Source organism: Chlorocebus sabaeus, chromosome 14 (genome assembly GCF_047675955.1).
Source record: "Chlorocebus sabaeus isolate Y175 chromosome 14, mChlSab1.0.hap1, whole genome shotgun sequence".
NCBI lineage: Eukaryota > Metazoa > Chordata > Mammalia > Primates > Cercopithecidae > Chlorocebus > Chlorocebus sabaeus.
In genome coordinates this window covers 101,069,608-101,091,701 of record NC_132917.1, presented here as the reverse complement: position 1 = coordinate 101,091,701, position 22,094 = coordinate 101,069,608, and the positions used below count along the sequence as shown (strand labels likewise).

Here is a 22,094-nt window from a genome sequence, read left to right as displayed (position 1 = left end):
TGCTTTATATGGCATGCTTAAGATGTAAAAAATAATAGCACAGAACATTGGAAAGTGAAGGTTAAAGTGATGGTCTTCTCCTCTGACCAGTATATACTCTTAACTGAAAGCTTGAGAGAACAGAAGCAACTGATTCATAGAATCTCCCCGTGGAAGATGCTTCTTTTTGCAGGTTCTTCCTTTTGTGGTTCCCCCACCTTTAAATGTGTACCGTAAAAGTAAACGATGTATTTTGAGAGCTGAATGAATTGTGAAGTAGCTCTAAAATACAAGGTGGCCTTTAATTCTTGCTCACGTGTCTGTTGGCAGAGCAAAAGACTGTGTTGGGGAACAGGCTGGCATTTTCAGTGTTAATTTTGCTTTCCTCTCATCTCTTTTGCAGAGTAATCCCAGTGGCCCTGCCTGGTCCTGGTGGATCCTGGCCGTGCTGCCCCTGGAGCGCAAGGCTCAGCTGGCCATCCTCGGCATGACCTCACTCAAAGAGCGGCTCCTTGCCATCCGACGGATATTAGTCATCATCACGCGTAAGATGAATAGTCGGCAAGAGCTGGCTAATGCCAGGGAGAGAAATAATTGATTTTTCTCTCTGTCAAGGTTTCTGGAAGCCCTTGTACTTTTATAAATGTCAGGCATGGACGAATAGCCGTCCATTCATTGTGCTTTGTCAAGTGCTTGTGGATAAGGTTCCAAAATGGGACGCTTGCCAAATATTGAGTCCTCAAAAATGACAATTCTGTGTCTGGTGGGATCTGATCTTGTACAAGGTTAGCCTGAAGTCTGAATGGAGCCCATAGTTGGAAAAAAAACCTAAGAAAATCTCTTGGAAGCAGGTGCTTGGGAAATACAGTTCACTGACAGCACAGGACCCTACAGATGGTTTATATGTGGTTTAGGTTTCACGAGAAAGAAGGATTCCCTTCCCAGTCAGTATCTTGCTCTGCCAGATGGTAAAGGCATGCTTTAGTGTGTAGACAATATGGGGAACCACGTTTTTATCTGGAAGTGGATTTCTTAGAACACAGGCTAACCAAAACTATGCTTAGGCTTTGCGTGTTGCTGTGAAGTTGTCTGTGAAATTGAATAATCACACCATTGTTCAGTGCAGGAGCCCAAACTAGTCCTTACCCAAGAAGTAGTAGCCACCGGATAGAACTGTGTTTAATGTCCTGTTGTAGTCCCAGGTGTTGTAAATTGCATGTTGTAATCAAATGAATGTCAAAACATAAGAAAGTGTACCTTGGATATAGAAAAACCTGAGAACAGTATAGTTCACTGGAGGATATATATATATATATATATATTTACACACAATAAAGTGAGCAAAAGTGAGTTAAAATTGTATATGTATTGGGATGTCAAACATAAAACCACCAAGTGCAAAGAATGCCTTGAAAGTAGAACCTTGTCTCATTGCTCAATGGTTACTAAGCATTTAGGAAACAGTCATCTTTTTCTGTTGGGATTTGCATTAGAAATTAGCCCCACCCATAAATTTCAGTTTACTATCCATTTATTAATATACAAGAACATTAAAAATCTGCCATGCCACGGTAATCTGTCTGTTCCAGGAAAATAGATCAGAATATACGAAGGGAGGATGGCCGGTGTGGGATGTAAATATTCAGTAAGTTTTTCTCCAACACTAACCTAAAATTATCTTTATGTTTTTGAAAGAAAGTTTTACGGTGATCAGACCAGGTGTTATCTGTTAATGGACAGTAGTGTAATTTCCATCGTGTGATGCACGTTGGCGATATTGATTGGAATAACTGAATCTGAGATACTTATATGTTCTTTCTGGCCCAACCAGCTGGTACATTTGGTTGGCTTCCTCTGTGAGGTGGGTGTTCTTAACCAGAGGGTCACAGCCACTAAAGAACACATCACAGCTGCCAGTTTTGCTTTGTTCATTGAAGGCGTATGTGATGTTTCAGTTTTAAAATATACATATCTCATAATATACAATATTGATGGTATATCAATCCATCAAGCATTTTGTTAGAAAGATTTTATAATATTATTAATTTTTCTTTTAGTTTTCAGTAGATAAAACTCAGTCTCATCATGGAAGTTAGAAAATACCAGCATCACTTAATTATAAGGAGAAAATGTGAAAGTATTTTCCAATCCAGTGTTTCAAGTGCCTCACTTATTGTGAATCTCAGATATCATCTTGAGATGGTTTAATGGCAGTTTGGCCAAGTGATTTCTAAGAGATTGTATGAATTTATGCATTAACGATAGTATTCAGCTTTCTTAGGCATTATAACCTAACCTGATCATTTGACTGGAATAACTGAATCAGTCATTACTTGGAATAAAATAAAGAAAACAAAATGCATCTCACATGCCCGAAGACCTTTACCAGAAGTGGTTCATGAAAATCGATGTGCATTGACCATTCTCGGCCTTTCCCTTTTGGAAAATTTTTTTGTACCTTCATATCACAGCTGAATAGTTGTCATTGCTGTTTCCATTTGGAGGTGTCTAAATAACCACAATGTGATCACAGCTTCTCCACGAGCCTTCCTGAAGTGTAGTTGGTAAGCTTGCTACACCATTTGGAACCTGTTGCTTTCTCTTCCTCACTCTTTAAATGTCATAAGGTCACACAGTTCTTGGAATCAGAACTATTCCGTTATTTCTTCACCATTCTGCCTGGCTTTCTGAGCCTTCTCATTCTGCGTGTTATGTAAAAGCCTGAACAACAATGATGACGCAGACGAGAGCAACACACATTTTTATTTTTTGGTAGAGAGGTTTTTATTTTTTTGATACCAGAGGGAATTAACTATGATCACGTCGTGCTCTCTCTGTTCAGCATCACACCCCCGCATACTGCAGCGTGGGAGCAGATTGGTACTTACCGAGCATTTAGAAACATCACGCATCAGTAACCCGGTCAGGGTGACAGCATCCTACGGTCATGTCATGAAGGAAGCCTCCTTTTACAAACCTAAAAAAAACAACCCCCCAGCTTCAGTTTGCTACCAATCAAGCTAAAGCAGAACGGTCTGCTTCCTCCTCCGCCTGCCCCCTTCTGCCTCTTTTCTGTTGGGGAGATGCCAATTCTAAGGATTTCTCAGAAAATAATGTAATCTCTCATTCAATATCAGGACATTCCAGCTTAATTGTACTGAAAGTGCTCCAGCAGTCATGCTCTCGTTACATTGGAATAAAAGCCGAAAAGAGTAATGGCAGCGTGGGGGAGTCATTTTTCTTCTTGAGGAACAATACATGCTGTTCGGTATTTTTCCATTCATTGCCCAAACCTGCCGGTGTCTTTGAAATGCAAGTAGGATCCCAAAGGCAGCATTCTGAAAGCCTGTGGCATTTTTAGCATCTCCCATCCCCCCATGTGTGTCCTCATCTTCAGAATCGAAAGGATACTTTTTAAAGTTTCAAAAGAAAATAATTTAAAATGTCAAGGTTTATCCATAGAAACACAATAATTCTTAACCAATTCGTGTACCAAATTCAACAGTATTATCTCATTTTTAGGGTCACAAATTTTTTTGCACTTAAACCTCCTCCCTCTCTCAAAACAAAACAAAAACAAAAACAAAGCAAACAAACAAAACAAAAAAACACACCAAGACTGTTTAACAAATTGTATCTCAACTTAATATATATTAAGTCTTACCACAGGACTTTTGAATCATCAAGGAACAATTGAAGTTTATGGATGGTAGAATTACAATAAACTATGATATTATCACTTTATTATAAACTTTTTGGAAAATTGACAGTTGTTACCATCAAAATACTCCATTGCCTGTATTACATCAGATTTGTTATAATTTTTAAGTGCTGTTTAAAAATACCCATCTGTTTCTTCTCCTTGTTTTCTTTTGTGCCCCACCACTTAAATTACTTGAGTAAATACCACCCTTCAAAATTTAAATACTGTCTATCAAATAAGAAGAAGTGTGAAAGATACAGAGAAGAAAGGTGATAGCAAATTAGAAGAAAATAAGTGTGGCTGATTTCTTTTAGTTGAAAGCACAAAGTTTTATTTTTCCCCAGTATAGCTATCAAGTAGGGTAGGGGGGTCCCCCTCTCCCCATTTTTTTTCTCTTTTTTTTTTTTTTGAGATGGAGTCTCGCTCTGTCGCCCAGCCTGGAGTGCAATGGCGTAATCTCGTCTCACTGCAACCTCCACCTCCCGGGTTCAAAAGATTCTCCTGCCTCAGCCTCCTGAGTAGCTGGGACTACAGGCACGCACCACCACGCCCAGCTAATTTTTGTGTGTTTCTTGGTAGAGACAGGGTTTCACCATGTTGGTCAGGCTGGTCTCGAACTCCTGACCTCATGATCCGCCCGCCTTGGCCTCCCAAAGTGCTGGGATTGCAGGCCTGAGTCACCACGACCAGCCCATCTCCCCATTTTTTAGCACAGACAGCAGTGGCAGCCAGTGGAAGGAATTCTTCCTCTTCAACATCATCCTTCCGGAAGGCCACATTCTGTTTCTATTGTTCACCGAAACCTAATTCCCAGGGAAGCCCACTGTGGATGGGAAAGATGAGCTGCGTGAGCCATCGCCCACACAGGGAGATAACTGAACCCCTTTGCCAGCGTCACCCCCTCTCTACTGGGGTGAGACACTTCCTTCGGAGCACTGGCTCTGCCTCCCAGGGGAAAGTCTTTTTCCCTTTACGACTCCTCACCTCAGCCTCACCTTGACTTTCATTTCTCAACTGCTGAATTCTATCCAAGAGCCTTTTAGCAGTGGCTCAGCTTTTAGGTGAGCACAAATAATGCAGGAATTGAAGTGCCACCATTGCACTCCCCCAAGCTGGGGACATAAACTTGAATTTGCACCCAGGTCTGATAAAGGTGACTGATTGAGGACACAGAGAGGTGGATGCTGTTGACAGCGTTTACTGTTCCTCGCAATTCCTGTAGAAATGAAAGAACCAGAGGCACAGCAGATCCCACCGGGCCATGAGGGGAAGCACGGGAGACAGGCAGAAGCAGGAGTGAGGGGGAACGTGGCTCAGACCCTCTACTGTGTGTTCTGCAGGGAAGGCAGGGAAACAGCTTAGACTGGGTGATGTGAATAACAGCTCAGACGCTAGGCTGTATGGATGGTCTCTAGCTGTCTGTAACCTGGCCCTGGGTGATTAGGCCGGGAGATATTGCCTTCTAGGTTGTAAGAGCCAGAGAGAGGAGGATGGCCCCTGGATTGGTCACTTTGCTCCCGGGGTAGCCCTTTGCTATGTCTAAGAATTGGCTCACCCTGGGACGGACAGTTTCTCCCGGGTCAGCGAGGCCCCTGAGATGTCAAAATATCATAACATATAGAAATCATGATTAATGCAATTGGTCCTCTGCTGTGTTGACATACTAAGGTCACTTTTGATAGCAAAACCTTTTAAAGAGTAGGGCATACGTTGCCCTGAAGAGCATAGAAAACGTTTTATTCTGAGAGTGGAAAGGAGGAAGATGTGGAGATACAGGAGTCCCTTAGGCTGGCCCATAGCTGGGTCTTTGATGTATGTGGCATTAGTCAAGAACGTAGTTCTGCAGTTTTGGGGGGGCCTTGAACAATTTCCTGGTGCAATTGTTCACATGTGTTAAACATAAGAGTCTAATGATGATATCGTGGTGTGTCTCGGCTCGTGGTGGCTAGTCTGGCAGTTGTGTGGCTGGGGGTGTGCACTGATAGTTCAGTAAAGGATAAATAGAGACTCGTGATGTTCGTGTGTCACCCCAGGGAGGGAGTGGCTGTGGAGACGCAGGGCAGGAAGTCGAGGTGGAAAGCGGGCTGGGGTGGTAGGAGAAGGCACTGGGGGTGGGTGCTCCTCCCCCAGGGGTTGAGGAGTTGACTGATAGGGGGCAGTTACCTGCTGGGAAAGCAAGGCGCTCCCTTAAGTTTTAGAATGGCACAGAGAGTAGCCTTCTACCAGAGTCTCCATTTGGACGTGGGAGTGTAGGGGCCGAAAGCAGGGCGTGTATCAGCATTAGCGGACTCCTCAACATTTAAAGGAAGAACAGCAAAAATGTCATGTGCCCGCTTTGTGCCTCAGGAGAGGCAGCCCGTGGGCATCACCAGGGCAGAGATTTTAATATCTGGGACAGGTTATCTCCCACGGCGAGGTTGTGGCCGGGGCCATATCATCTTCAGCCATGAGCTGCTGGGCTAGGCAGTGTCTTCTGGGATGTGAGACTTGGGGTCTCCTTTCTAAGTGGATCCCCACTCATGCTGATGTGGGTCCCAGCATTCGCCGTACTTGGTTGAAATAGTGGCTTAGCTGGAGGGTCTGGGCCTCTGGATCAGAAACCAGCAAAAGCCCCCAGATCAGTGGTGACAAGATCAATAGACACCAGAATGTGTGCAGCCGTGCTTGGCAGGGTTCTGGTTCTTGCTTTTTGGTGGAAGTTTAGGTTCAAATGGATCCCATATCAGAGGAGCAGCTGGCTGGCCTGTGGGAGCCCTGGGGTTAGTGGGTCCAGGAGAGAATGTGTTCTTTCTCTGGTCTCCAGCCCTGATGGGGTGGGGACAAGATCTGAGATTTATAGGAATAGGGGGGAACATTATGGAAGGCCCTAATATGTAATGAGCTTTTATGTACAAGAACACAAGACATAGCCGTCTTTTTATGTTTAAAGGGGACTATGGTCATGTTTTTTAAAGTTTGTGTGAGGTGTGAGTCAGCCGAGAGGTCCTCAATTAAGAGATTCAGCTTTGTGGGGTAAGATAGAGGCCCATTTTGGGGTCTGTTTAGAGACCAGAGTTTGAAATGGAGTTGTTTGAGGAGCCCATGGTGTGTCTTCACGAAACCAATTGTATGGAACCTGTCAGGGTTGCGGAAGCTGTAGCGAAGGTCTTTTCCCAGAGCCCAGCATTGTGGATTCTGAGAACTGACATGTGTGTCTCGGTGACTTCCAGTGATGCCTGCCTCTCTGAAGAGGTGAAGCAGTGCCCCGGCAGGACCTCGAATCCCAGCTGTAGCACCTATGGAGAGGTGTGATTTAGAGTTGGATTTGGGGTATCTGTGAGGAAGAGTCCCAGAGCTTTTCATCCTGAAGGGGTCAACTCTCGGGCAGTAGTCCAACAGTTGGCCATGAATGTGAAGCTGGGGCCCTGTGCTGACCAGGGCATCTGGCGTTAAGACGACTGCCTAACTTTGGCCACGTGCACTGTTTTTGGGGTTCCATTTTGTATCAGGGCATGCTGGCTAAAGGATGGGAAGCAGCACCATGCTGTTGGGCTCTGTCATTTATATGAGGGTTGGCAGTGCCATCTGTACCCTCTGTGAACTCCCACTGCTGTTCACTCAGTTAATCTAAGGGACGCCAAGGGGTCTGCAGGAGGATGATGTCACAAGGGACTGAGGGCATGGGAGACCACCCTCCTGCAGGTAGAATACACCAGAGGGGCCAGGCTTGACTCTGTCCTGTGTTAAGGAGGCAGTGGTAGTTTTGCTGAGCTTGTCAGGTGTTTGTAATGGGCAGCTGGAGATTGGGGTCCTAGGCTCAGGTCTTTGAGAGCCTCTGTGTCCAGGAGAGCCCACTAGGCATCCAGCCACTTACTGCTTTAATGGGCTATTACATGAGGCTGAGAGGGGCAGTTTCTTGCATCCGAAGCCCTTGGGCACCTTATGTCCATCCTAAGTGGGCCAGAGACTCCAGGCCTGCACAGGGCTGGCCAAAGCTTCTATAATGAAGGGGTCTCTGAGGGCACCAACAGGAGTGCCCATGGATTTTAAGGTTTGATTTTAGAGGTTGTTTTTGGAGGGTGCCCGATTTAAAGCAAGCTGATTTGTAAGCAGCAGCAAGAAAAGTAAGTAGAGTGTATAAATGAGGACTACCTTGCCATCAGAACCTCAGACGTATTGAAAGAGGTTGGACTTGTGTGTCCTTAATGAGAGTGACGACGAGTCTCCTCATTTGTGCCCCTGGAGAACGTGGATGTGGTGAAGACCCTGTCTGCAGAGACGGTGTGCCGTGGCAGAGCTGTGGAGCTCCCTGTGGGGCCTGCACAGGTGTGTGTGCCCCTTCAGGGCAGGAGGCACACTGCAGCCGAGAAGCTGTGCAAGCCGACACTTAACGGGACATGTTAGCCAAATCTGTAAGAGCCAAATATTGGCCAGTTATTTGTTGTGTAGAATTAGTAATTTTAATAATAATGGAAATTGGATAATGGATGGGACCGCAGCAATAAGGTTGTAGTAATCCACCATGAGGCACCTTTTTTTTTTCTTTTTTTCTAGGTTTAAGGATAGGAAAAATTGGGCTGTTCAATGTAGAAACAATGGATATAATCACCCCTTTATTAATTAGTAAATTTTAATCCTTGAAGGCCTCATATTAACTGTTTTAACTGGAGGTTCATGGGGCATCGTTTTATCAAGCTAGTTTGTAAGTGCCAAAGATTGACTTTAATTTTAATTTGTTATTTGTTATATTAGAGTGTCTGTGTCCAATATGGGATATTAGGGCATTGGGTACTATGACCACGGAAAATTTAGACAGGCTACAGTTAAAGTAAAGCATAACTTCCTCCCGCCATTTTATATTTAGTTGCCTTTTTAGAAAGATTATAGGGGTACAATGTTTAGATTTAGTGAGATCTCCAGGTATAACTCTTAATTTGAGCCCCAGTCTTAAGATTATGAAGTGGCCGGGCGCGGTGGCTCAAGCCTGTAATCCCAGCACTTTGGGAGGCCGAGACGGGCGGATCATGAGGTCAGGAGATCGAGACCATCCTGACTAACACGGTGAAACCCCGTCTCTACTAAGAAATACAAAAAACTAGCCAGGCGAGGTGGCGGGTGCCTGTAGTCCCAGCTACTCGGGAGGCTGAGGCCGGAGAATGGCGTAAACCCGGGAGGCGGAGCTTGCAGTGAGCTGAGATCTGGCCACTGCACTCCAGCCTGGGACTCCCTCTCAAAAAAAAAAAGATTATGAAGCTTTGTCAATGGGTACATTTTAGCAAATGTCACAAAAGAAACTAAACTAAGTTATGGAGACACAAAAGCCAATAGGCGCTGTTTTATCTTTTGGTTAAGTGTTTTAGTATATAAATCTTATTTATATGTAATATTACTATATAATTTGTTGTATACATTTTTAGTGTATAAGTGTTGGATTTCTAATTGGATCAGATTAGGGACCATCAGTGTAGCTGTATATGTACATATACATGTATGATTTATTATATATTTGCATTAAAATATTCTATCTGCATGTGTATATATGTGTGTAGGTGTATGTATATGCACACACACACGTAAATACACACAGTCTATTTAGTGACCTTTAATTTTTTTCCCCTTGTACCTAGGCTTTTTCTCGCTTTTTCCTTTTTTTCTCATTTTGTGGCAATTTAGTTGGAAGGAGGCGGTCCCGGCATGTTGAGAGGCAGGCTGTTCAGGAGTGGCCAAGCACATTGGCCGGGGTGGTACAGGCTCACGTAGCTCAGGTCTCAGGGAAGTGGGAACAAAGTGTCCCACCCCTTCCCCTTTTCCTTAACCTGGAGCCACTGGTCTGTATGGACAGATCCTTTGCGTCCCACTGGATTGAGGAATGAGTCACAACAGCTGCGAGGCTCTCAAAGCAACATTTAAACCTTTTGGCGGCTGTCATTTCTGTGAGGAGGGCGCCTCTCAACAGCCACAGGGCCGGAGGATCCCTGCAGCACTTCGGAGACCAATACCCAGATCCTTTGCCCAGGAGTGCGATTCATTCCTCACTGGATGCTGGGGAGGGCCCCTCAGGTGAGCAGCTCACTGCTGACTTCAGCATTGCTGGCTCGGTTATCAGACTCTCATCCAGCACAAGCTCTCAGGGAAAGCCATTCCTTGCTCCTTGTGGAGGGAGTCACCCTCACTGCCCTGAGACCATCAGCCAAGAAAGTGGGTATGTCCAGGAAGGGAATTCAGAGGGACCCAGTGCATCCAATTATACAGTTATACCCAGAAGGTCCTGCGTAGGGGACTACGATTGACATCACCCTAGTCTACAGCACCAAGGACTGAATGAGCTCAGTCCTCTTATAATTTAGGCTGGACTGTCACAGACACTGGCAGACACAGCATACGTGGTGCAGCCAGAGTGCAAACATGCCAGCAGCAGCCATGCTCCCCAGGGTGGGGGTCCAGTTAGTAAGCCGCGCGCAGCCAAGAGGCGAGGCATGCCCTCCGCCACACACAGACTTACCCCGCTCACTGTGCCCGTGGTATCAAAATGTACCTGCATGTTTAGTTCATAAAGGAGAGGCTGATGTCTGAAAGAAAAGTTTTGTTAGTTGCATTTCTGGAGAAAAGGAGCGCACCAGGCCATGCAGGGCCACAGGAGGAGGAGGAGCCGGAGTGGTCAGGATGCAGAACTAGGCGCAAGCACGGGCAAGCAGCTTTCCTTTGTGTCTTCATGGCAAAGGCGAAGATGGGCGGGGGCAGAGTGTAGGATTGGCAGGTTTGAATGTCTTGGGCGGTGCTACAGGGTGTCCTCCAGCTGCCTGGTGCCTGGACCTGGGTGATGAGGGCCAGGGGATACTGCCTCCTGCGGTGGAAGAGTCAGATCGAGGAGATGGACTCTGAATTGGTTAGTGTGCAAAGGTGCACTCCCAAGGGACCCCTTCGCGCTCTCTAAGAACTGGCTTGCCGTGGGAAAGGCAGTCTCCCCCAGTCAGTGAGGTCCCCGAGATGTCAAAACATTGTACATTATTAAAAAGCATGATTAATAGAAGCTCATTCTAGCATTTCGGGTTACAGCTTCTAGAAGAGGTTTGTAGTCTCCAAATGAGTAGGTTTTTCCTCTAGAGAGGGGCAGACCTGGACCTTCAGGCACCCCTTGGTGTGTTTAGGAGCTCAGGAACAGAAGCACCTGCCTGCAGTCCTGCAACAAAGGAAGCTTTTCTCAGTCACTCAGAGCAGGGAGGGGCTGGGAGAGGCATGTGAGGCTCCCTGGGTACTATGACAGTCCCCAAGGTGAAGGATTGGCCCTGATCATAATAGAGAACCCTGTGGAAGTTTACTGGCATGAATCTTGGTTGGTTGACACATGTGACCTTTGAAGGATGAAGATGGAGTTTGCAACATGAGTATCTCTAACCTTTTGTTTTCCAGGCATCATTTTTTAAAATTGCATTGGAGCCGTCATTATTTACCATCATATTTTAACTTTCATAGTTTTGTCACCTTTTGTACTATGAACAGTTCAACCAGTGAGTGACTTCTCTCTCATGCTGTTTACCCCACATACAATTTTCCACTCAATTCTGGAAATAAAAACCTGTTAATAGGTTGGAAAGCTGGGTACTCTATTCATATATTGTTCTTTCATGCTAGTGGAGAGTGGTGTCATTAGCATCTTAATTTTAGAGTTGTGAGATGATTTTACCAATTAGGAATTGAATGTGTGGTTTTTTTCTATTTAATAAGAAGAGCAAATTTGAATAAATAAGCTGGTGTAGATAAACTTGATAATCATACTTTTTCTTGTTTGGAAATAAGTGATGTGTTGTCATATCATGTGATACAGGTCACTCATCTGGCCTTATGTTTCCAAAGTTGAAGTCTGTTTTGAAGATGTAATAATAATACTCAGCATTTCTTGTTGCCTAAGTGAGAAGAAACTTAAATGTTACAGTATTTACTTCATGTATTCTTGTACTGTTCATTTCAATTAATTGGTATTGTATATCTAATATGTGATATTTGAACTGAATAAAACTTACAGTGTTATAAATGTTCTTTAATAAATAATCACACCTAAGTAATAGACTAGACTGATGAGTAGATCAAATCAGTGCCTAGGCCTTTGTGTTAGTGTCATAGGGATGTACTAACACATCACCACAGACTGGCGGCTTTTCATACTAAATCACACAGTTTTCTTCGCTCACATTTCTGGACATTAGAAATCCAAAGCCAAGGTGCCAGTAGGGCCGGGCTTTCTCTGAAGGCCCCAGGAAGACTCCTCCTTCACGTCCTCCAGCTGGTGTGGTTGCTGGCCAACCTCAGCCTTCCTCGGCCGGCGGCTGCATCACTCCAGTTTCCATGTCCGTCGTCACACGGCCTTCTTCCCTCTGTGTGTCTGTGTCCACATGTCCCTTTCCTTATATAAGGACACCAGTTATTAGATTTAACGCCCACCCCAATCCAGGATGACCTCATCTTAACTAGATTACATCTGCAAAGACCCTATTTCCACATAAAGTTACATCCACAGGTTCTAGTGGAGATGAACTTTAGAGGAACCGTGCAGATGTGGAACGATTCCAATTTAATTTTAGTAGGAAAAAAAAGGAGAGAGGACTGCCAGTGGCTTTCGCTTAAAACCATAATTACTTTTAAAAATCATTTCTATACGAGGCAGATAAGATTTAATAAGAAATGAAGCTTGTGTAGTTATTTATTTGGGAGGAAGGGGGTAGTGCTTCTTAAGAATAGGAATATGAATTGCAAATACTGAATTAACTATGAAAGCATATATTTATTTGGAATTTTTAAAGGCATAAATTAAAATATTTTAAACTTGGCATAACACACTCTACAAAATACTGAAAAGTATTTTTATTAACTTCCTGGCACCTCTATGATACCTTTTCCATCCTCCTTTTAATATTTTTTTAACCTACCTACCTTGTTTTTTTTTTCTTTTGGTTTTTTTAGAGACAGGGTCTTGCTCTGTTGTCCAGGCTGGAGTGCAGTGGTGCAAACATAGCTCACTGCAGCCTCAACCTCTTGGGCTCAAAGGATTCTCCTGCCTCAGCCTTCTGAGTAGCTGGGACCACAGGTGCATGCCACTACACCAGCTAATTTTTTTACTTTCTTTGGAGACGAGGTCTTGCTGTGTTGCCCAGGCTGGTCTCAAATTCCTGGGCTCCAGTGGTTCTCCCACCTTGGCCTCCCAAAGTGTTGAGATTACAGGCGTGAGCCACTGCACCCGACCCTGCATACTCTTTGATCATCTCTTCCTTCTTAAGACGACTTTGGGTTGGTTACTAAAGAGAAACTGATATTCAAGTTCTTCCTCTAACATGGATATGGGACAAAAATCATAGACCAAAAGTTTCAGTTTTCACAAGTCATTATTGGCAATGTCATTTAAACAGGATTGTTGTCAAATCTGGGAAATCCTCTGATTAAGTCTTTTATATATGAGCTGTAAGGATCAGGCATTTTCCCGCTTCCTCATGCAGTGACTAATCTTAAATCCTTCAACACTGTTCGATGAAACTTTCTGCGATGATGGACATTGTTGGAAATAAAGCTCAGAATCATAAGGAAAATGAGTATTTAGACATGCTCTGTATTTGTGCTGTACAGTATGGTAGCCACCAGCCACACGTCACTGTTGACCACTGATGATGTGGTTCGTGTGGCTGAGAAACTAAATTTTTTATTTAATTTGATTTTAACATTTGGCTTTTCCTCCAGAAAGCTGCCCCCTCCCAGCCCCATGGCCCACCTTGATGTCCCCAGCTGGGCCTCCCTCCAGGCCCGGTGACTGTGTCCACAGACTGGGGCCTGAGCCAGTGGATTTGGTGAAAACTAACCAAGGTTTATTATGAACAAAATTGTCCACCTCACTCACCCACCTGAATATTCTCGGAATGACTATTGAATCAACGTGTTTAAAAGTGAACAGGCGTGTGCCTCTGGACAGGCTCCTCTTTATGTTCTTGAAATCTTTTCCTTCCTTCCCACCTGAAGTCAGGTGTGTCAGTCAGGGTGGGCTACATGATGCTGTGGTAAGAAGCATCCCCCACATCTCAGTGTTCTCCGTGGCAAAGGTTTATTTTTATTTTTTGAGACGGAGTCTCCCTCTGTCGCCCAGGCTGGAGTGCAGTGGCGCGATCTCGGCTCACTGCAAGCTCCGCCTCCCGGGTTCACACCATTCTCCTGCCTCAGCCTCCCGAGTAGCTGGGACTACAGGCGCCCACCACCACAGCTGGCTGATGTTTTGTTTTAGTAGAAATGGGGTTTCACCATGTTAGCCAGGATGGTCTCAATCTCCTGACCTTGTGATCCGCCCACCTCGGCCTCCCTAAGTGCTGGCAAAGGCTTATTTTTTACTGATACAACATATTTCTCTGTGGTGGGCACCCATGGTCCGTGGCCTACCTCCCCTTCGGTGAGAGACTAGTTGCTGCTGCTGCAGGGAGCTCTGCTGGTGGTGGCTTTTGGCTGCCTGCCCCTTCACAGGACTACCTCACCCAAAGGCTCTCCCTTTTTGGGAAAGTTCACATTCTGTGATTGATCAAAGTCATCACATAAAGGCCTGGCCATCTCAGCCACACATGGGACAACTCTGAAGGGCCAGGTTGCTCTGAGCTCTGAGCCCAACAGATACTGTCACTGCACGTGCAGGACAGCTGGACTTCTCCCTTTGCCCACAGCCACTTCCTTCCTTAGGCGTGAGTCCCAAGAATACTCCTTAATAAGTATCTTGCCTGCTAAGTCCTTGTCTCAGATCTGCTTCCCTAGAACCAGCCTGCAGTGGTTAGTTAGTACCAGGAGTGAGAGTTGGACATGGATCACTCACAACTTTTCTAGCAGTAAGAACCCCTATCACTGCTGGTAGGTGGAACACAGCCCTGTCATGAAGTGACAGTCCGATTTTTAAAACGTTCACTGGTCATGTACTGGGATGGTGTACTAGCTCCTGCAACCTATCAGTCCTTTGAGAAATACAGAGTAAATCATAACTATAAGGACAATGGAATTGGGTAGCTGTCGCTAAAATTGGTCAATGCTCTGGAAAAAGATAAAATATATGAATAGTTAATCACCAGCTGAAACCAGTGGAAAAATCTGAATATCAGGATTCCCCTGAACATATAGAAGTAGCTTGAAGATGATGGTACAAAAGCTTCTTCTTGCAGGGGCCGATGCCACGTGCCTCTTGGAATCTACCCTCACCTTCTCTCCTGGTCACTTAGCCTGTAACTAGGGTGAAATATCAGCAAAACCCACTGGGATGTTCTGAGCCCGATGTGGGGGGAGGGAAGCCCTATACCCCCCAGGAGCTGTAAGACCAGCATGGACCAGCAGAAGCCGGGAAACTGTGTGCGGGTGGGAGCCTGAGGGTGTTCTATCCAGGGGACTGGCATACAGCGTTGAATAAAGGAGAGCTGGCCAATTTGGGAGTGCTTTTCTAGGATTCAGGATTTAGCACACTAACATGGAGCCCAGGAAATGGGAGATGATCCTGGTGAAAGGGACACCAGCCACACTGAAGTCCAAGCCAGAGCTGATGCTAGGAGAGGCTGCTACAGAACTCGTCTCCCTCATGGCAGTCGGGATGGTGCAATTCCAAAACAACAGAGGCCACGTGGAAACACAAGAAGCCAGGTGAGCACAATGACTGTGATGGGGCACCGTGTCTGGGGAGTGGAGGGAGGGCTGCTGCTGGCTCATCGGCACAGAGCGGGTTATTAAAGCAGTGCATCCCTCCGGGCAAAAGAGACGGCCAGCAGGGAGCCACTCGGCCCTACTAAAGGCAATCAGGAGTGATGGTCAGGAGGCAAAGGGGCATGGTCCTAATCCAAGTTCACATTCCTTTGGTCTGGTTTCCATGTCTGAGCTGGTTTCAGACCCAGAGCCCATTGACTGAAGAAGAGAACCGCTCTCCAGGAGGAAGGGCCTGCGATACCATGGCCGCATTCCCCAGTCCTCCTCCAAAGGTGCCATCACCCATTCACTCAGATAACAGTACACCGGGGGAAGGGGACATGGTGGATTTCAAGGTCTCTGGGGGTCCAAGTCCCCATTGTTCCAGGGACATGAAACATCATCGTGGCACCCCTATTAGAGTCGGGTACATGAGGACCAGGTAATAAATGCAGCCCCAGTCAGGATTTGGGTCACAGTGGGTCATTTTTCTGGTACCTAAATATGGTATCAGAATGGACACGTTTTAGAGTATTCTTGGCCTGAGAGGTAAGAGCTGTTACAGTGAAGAGGGGAAGTGGAAGCCTCCAAAACTATTTCCTGTTCCCCTCAGCCACTCTAGTAAATAACAACAGTATCATGTCCCAGGAGGGGTGGCAGAATTTAGCATCACTGTTAAATATCTAGAGAATGCAGAGGTTGTAGCCCATCATTTATCTATGTAACTTACAAGTCTTGCCATTGAAAACTCCTGGCCGATCCTAGAAAATGAGAGTAGACTCTTCTAAACTCAGCTGAGGATTAGCACTGATTGCCATCTGCCGTGCCAGATAGATTTTTGTATCTTTGTTGCAGCATTGTCACTTAGACTGAAGCAAATCGTGTACAGACATTGATTTTGCAAGTGCATTTTCTGTCAGGAAAGAGGCACTTTACTTTCACATGAAACCATGTGTACGTGTATAGTTTTGCCCCGGGGCTAATGTTGACCCACCTGCCCTCTGTCATAATTAAACAAGGAAGAGATCTGGACCACCCAGAAGATTTGTAGAGCATCATGTCAATCAATTACATCACTGATGCCACTCTAATCAAACTGGATGAGCAAGAAGTGGCTAGCACATCAGAGGCCTGGGTAAAACACATGCACTCCAGAGGATGGGAGATAAACCTTACAATGATTCAGGGCTTTGCCACATCAACGAAATTTCTAGGGAGGCAGGGATGAGGGGCATTCAGGAGAAATCACTGCATCTTGCACCTCCTACCGTGAAGAAAGAAGCACAGTACCTTGTAAACTTCTTTGGGTTTGGAGGCAGCGTATGACACATCTGGGAGTGCTGCTCAGACCTGTGTCCTGGGTACAATAAAAAGCTGCCTGCTTTGGGGAGGGCCAAGAGCAGGAAAGAGCCCTGCACCGGACCCAGGCTGTGGTCCATGGAGTGCTGACATTTGGGCACATCAGCTGGCCGACTGAGACATTAAGAGGATCACTGGGGGGTATTATGGGCCGAATTGTGTCAGCTAACATCCCCCCACCCCCGCAGGATTTCGTATGTCAAAGTCCTAAATCCCAGTACCTTAGAATGTGACCCAAACAGGGTCATTGCAGAAGAGCTAATAAAGGTAAAATGAGGTCATCAGGGTAGGCCCTAATCCAGTATGACTGGTGTCCATATAAGAGAAAATTTGGACACAGCTACATCCAGGGCGGAAGCTCATGTGAAGACGCAGGGGAAAGAAAGCCATCTGCAAGCCCAGGAGAGAGGCCTGGAGCACACCCTTCCCTCTCAGCCCTTAGAGGGGATGAACCCTGCTGACACCTAGATCCTGACTTCCAGCCTTCACCACTGCAAGAAAATAAATTGCAGTTGTTTAAGCCTTTCAATCATGGCACTTTGTTACAGCAACTCTAGCAAAATAATACAACAGAAAAAAGAGGAGCTGTGTGGAATTTATGGCAAGTTATAATAGGAGAATCACAAGACTGCCAGCGTGCTGCTGGGCCCTGGTGGAGACAGAGCCCTTGACCATGGCATAAAGCGGACATGCAGCCACAGCCTGTGGGCTGGCGCTAGGCCTTTAACAGCCATGCCAATTTCCTATAAGATCAGAAGCTCCTGTCTAGTTCGGTAGGTGACGTGCATCCACCATCACAGCCCATGCTGCGTCCTTCACGATGGAGATGCTGTCCACTGCTGACGAAGCCAACACTCCATGAGCCCAAACCCCGATGAGTTAGGTTTGGGCAGAACCATCATGTCATAAGATGGGGTGGGCCAGCAGAAATCCATCTTAGGATTAAAGTGGTATCCCTACAGCCACATGGGAGCAGGACCAGGGCACAGCACACGACACAAACATAGCCCAGGCCTCTGTCATCGCCATGTGTGCACCACTGCATCTTACCAGTTCATACGCATGGCTGTGTGGGGAATTCTCCATAACCAAAGGAGGAAGGAAACATCCAAGCTTATCATGCTCGCGTCGGCGTGACATGTTTGTGTGAGCTGCACATGGACGGCAGCTGCATCCAGCCTCCATCAAGGGTGGCCTCGAAAGACAGGAGTGATGGAGAAACCTCCTAATGGACAGAATTTGGGGCAGAGTACCTGGTCATCCACTTCGTGTGGAAGGAAGGCGAGTCCAGAGTTAGAATATACAAGGACTTGTGGGCAGTGCCAAATGGCTTGTCTGGCTTCGGGAGCCTGGAAAGACAAAGGTTGCAAGATCTGGGGCAGGGAGGTCTGGTAGAGGCACGCGAGTGGGCAAACGGGAGTGGCGGGTGGAGAACGTGATGAACGTCTTACTACGTGGTAGTGCTCCCTGGAGATCATCCACCATAGAGGAGGCTCCTAGCAGCCAAGTAGGCCAAATGACTCGGCCAGGTACCACGGGCCAGCCTGTGTCATTGGCCCCCCAGTGCTGGCACAGTGGTGGCAGGGATGGAGGCTATGAGTGAGCCCAACGGCATGGGCTTCTACTTACCAAAGATAATGTAGCTACTGCTTCCACCACGTGTCCAATCTGCCAGTAATGGGGACAAATGCTGAACTTGGTAGAAAGCTGAAGGGCCACTGATTCATTCTGAAATATAAATAGACTGCTACTGTGAGTAGAGATTTCTCTCTCCCAACCACGGGGCCTCCATCAGAAGCACCATGACAGGGCTCATGGAGTGTTGGCTTCGTCAGCAGTGGACAGCATCTCCACCGTGAAGGGCGCAGCATGGGCCGTGATGGTGGACGCACGTCACCTACCGAACTAGACAGGAGCTTCTGGTCTTACAGGAAATTGGCGTGGCTGTTAAAGGCCTCGTGCCAGCCCACAGGCACTACTTGACAAGAATGAGATGCTGTCCTCCAGGATACAGGAGGCACTTGGGATCAAGCACTTTTACATGACACTTTGTCCCCAGAAAGCCCAGGTCCGGAAACCAAGACGTGCTGACTCCAGCTCCCAGGAGCCCACTCGGAGCATCTGTGCTTCCCGTGCCCTGAATTCTGAGTTCTGCAGGTTGAAATGTCTGGGTTTCCAAAGGGACATTTTTCCCTGAGGACACAGCAACCCAACCCCTCTCTCAAAGTAAGGGAGTGAACTGCCAAGGTCACAGACCAACCTGGGCCTATGTTAGGCCCCAGGCCTCCTGGATCCCTGCCTCTGGCCTGACCACGGTCTCAGGCAGGACCACTGCTTCTGATTCACACAACTGCTGCCAACGCCCTTTCACAGAGCCCGTGGCCTCCGAAGGGTGGAGTCAGGCCAGGCAGTGCGGGAGCGTCCAGAAGATTCAGCACAGCATGCGTGAGGCCAGCACCTGCACCCAGCTGACACTCCCTGCTCGGAGGGAGGGCTCAGGCCTGGGCAGAAGGAGAAGGGTGGGGAGTGTGTGTTAGGAGGTGAGAGTCAAGCTTTTCTCCATGCCCCAGGGCCCTTTTTCTTCCTCCTCTAAGTCCTGAGGTGGGGGCTCTGATTCCTAGCACTACGCATACTGTGCCCTTATTTCTAGGGGAGGAGGTGGAGATTCCCACAGTCTGGCTAGGGAGGAGCGTGTGCTGTGTCTCGCACCCCTCCATACCCAGGGAGACTGAGGGGCGTGGTATCCCACAGACCCCTGAGACCTACGATCCCTGACATGGGCCTGGTGGCACGCACTGTGGCCTGAAAGAGCAGTCGCCACTGCCCAGCAGATAACCAAGGTGCCAGCTGAGCAGAGCCAGCCTCACCGGCCTGCAGAGGCTCAGATCTGCGTGTCGGCCCAGGCCCCCAAAATGGAATGCTACGGTGCCCTCAAACCCATGCTCAAGGCTGCGCAGGTGCCACCTGCCCCCAGAGGCCGCCCCACCTGGGAGATTGTCCCTCCACTGTCACTGTGTCATGACGAAATCTTCAGAAACCTGGGGATATAGGGACTGGCCAGAGGCATCTGCGCCCCCAACACTCAACACAGTTCCTGCACAAAGATGCTTGTGGAAGGAAGGAAGGAGGAGGAAGGGAGGGAAAGAGGGAGGCAAGAAGGAGAAAGGAAGAAACGGCGGATTCTAGTAGAGACCTTCTCTCATTCAGTGGTTCGATGCCACAGCCCACCATAAGGCTGTGCACGCCCAGTGTCTCGCTGGATGCTCATAGCTCAAGGGGCACTTGGGGTGCTCCAGCCTGGGCACCAGAAGCTCTGCCAGGGCTGCGTCTGATTCACATAACTGCAGCCAATGCCCTTAACCTTCCTCCAACACCTTTGCTGAAGTCAGAATTCCAGCTGGGTCCCGTTCCTCCCTTGCCTCCCTCCCCGCCAAGGTTTCCCGTGGGGGCCTCTGAGGAGGTGGAGGCCTGCACCCCACTTCAGGGAGCCCACAAAAGTGAGTTTCCATCTGTCGAGGACCACCATGCACCCCTCGGTCCAAAAACCGTGGCTGACTGACATGACTCTAGAGCCTGGGGGTGCTGCACACTTGGTAGGGGAGGGGAGGGAAGCCCCTTCTAGAAGGTCTGGGCTCCCCCTGGAGACTCTGATGAGGGTCTGAGGAAGTGGGGTCCATCCTGTGCTGGCTGCTGTTTCCACGACAGTCTCAGGAGCAGCAGGATGGACTACGTACAGTTTGGGCGCCAGTAAGAGCAAGGAGGGCTCAGCACTTGGGGATTCCTAGGAAAAGAGGGGTGCAGCAAAGTGAGTCTGGGGAAGAATCATGGGAGATTCCTCACCAATCATGGTGAGGAATGGTGATTGGCAGGAATCAAGGGAGATCATCCTGGCATTTTCCAGCTGCAGGTTGACCTCGGGAGAAGTGGCATTTTCTGTGGATGCTGAAGCTGGCTTTATCAGAGTCTGTCCTCCCAGCAGGATTAACAATTGGGCTGCTTTCTTCTTTTTTCAGTCCAGGCTGATTTTGACCATCACAGAGAAAAGTGTCCAAGAAGATGTTGAAGAAATATTCACCCTGACTACAAATCCCCACACACAGGGGTATTCCTTCTACTTACTTTGTACCTCCTATAATAATAAGGACAATCTTCTTCACAAGGTTGTCATACAAATGTCTATAGAATAAATGTATGCATGTAAGAATGAATGAGTTATATGTTTTAAATAACGTTTTGTTTTTTTCAAAAACTGTGCTAAATGTTTTAGGTATGTTAACTCCTTATGCCAACCTTATGAACATGTCATAGGACAATCTATTGTTATCCTCATTTTACAGATAAGGAAATCCAGGCTTTGAGGCATTAAGGCGCTTGCACAAGGTTGCAGCAAGTGTGGAATCGGGACCAGAAGACAGACAAGACAGGTTGGTCTGACTCCAGCACCTGCAGGCTGCGATGATACTGCTCAAGAGTGACACTGCTCCCTCAGAAACCTGTGCCACCTCCTGTATTTCAGTTGGTTGTTATTTTACTTTTTTATTATACTCCAGGTTCCTCAAAGGCAAGGGACCCCGTTATAATTCATCCCCCCAGTATCTTGCACAGAGCTCTGCTTGTAGTCATTCATGGATACTTGATGATTCAATGAATAAAGAAGAAAGAGAGGGACAGAAGAGAAGGAGAGGATGGAAGGAAGGAAAGGAGGGAGGGAAGGAAGGAGGGAGCTGTCATTTTGGTCAAATTTCCTTCTTAAGGAGATGGGGAAGGCGCGCACTTGTCTTTTGCGCCACCTGCTGGACGTCCTGCAGTACTGCAGAGGACTGGAGTGCCCGGGATTTCCCTGCTTTCCAAAGATTTGGGGGATACATCAGCCAAGTTGACAAGGCTTGGCTGAGATCCCAGGACGAACGGCCTCAAGACAACAAAGCATAGGTCAAGTCATGGTGAAGCAGGACCACCCTAGATGTCTCTCCACTCTCACATGCCCCGGGCAGAGTTGGTCGTCCCTCTGTGAAAGAGGCCATTGGAAGATCCGGTTGGCAGCCGGCTCCATCTCCCCGCGGACCTGCACAGCGACCGGCTGATCCCCAGGCGGCGCTTGTCACACACTCAAGCTTTGAGTTTCTCTGTGCTCAGGCCTCTTTCTTGAGTGGCTAAAACTTTAAAATATTTTCTCTTTGGGCCGGCGCGGTGGCTCACGCCTGTAATCCCAGCACTTTGGGAGGCCGAGGCGGGCGGATCATGAGGTCAGGAGATCGAGACCATCCTGGCTAACACGGTGAAACCCCGTCTCTACTAAAAATACAAAAAAATTAGCTGGGCGAGGTGACGGCGCCTGTAGTCCCAGCTACTCGGGAGGCTGAGCCAGGAGAATGGCGTGGACCCGGGAGGC

At 47.4% G+C, this 22,094-nt stretch overlaps 1 protein-coding gene across 2 annotated transcripts in view; it reads left to right on the top strand.

The window, feature by feature from the left end:
• LONRF2 (LON peptidase N-terminal domain and ring finger 2) overlaps positions 1-20,935 on the top strand; it is a 58,183-nt gene extending 37,248 nt beyond the window's left edge. For both annotated transcript variants that reach the window (XM_008008179.3, XM_073023245.1), the window contains exon 12: positions 383-20,935. In XM_008008179.3, coding sequence (XP_008006370.3) covers positions 383-577 — 195 coding nt within the window. In that variant the 3' untranslated portion in view covers positions 578-20,935. The remainder of the gene's footprint in view (positions 1-382) is intronic.
• Positions 20,936-22,094: the final 1,159 nt, after the last annotated feature.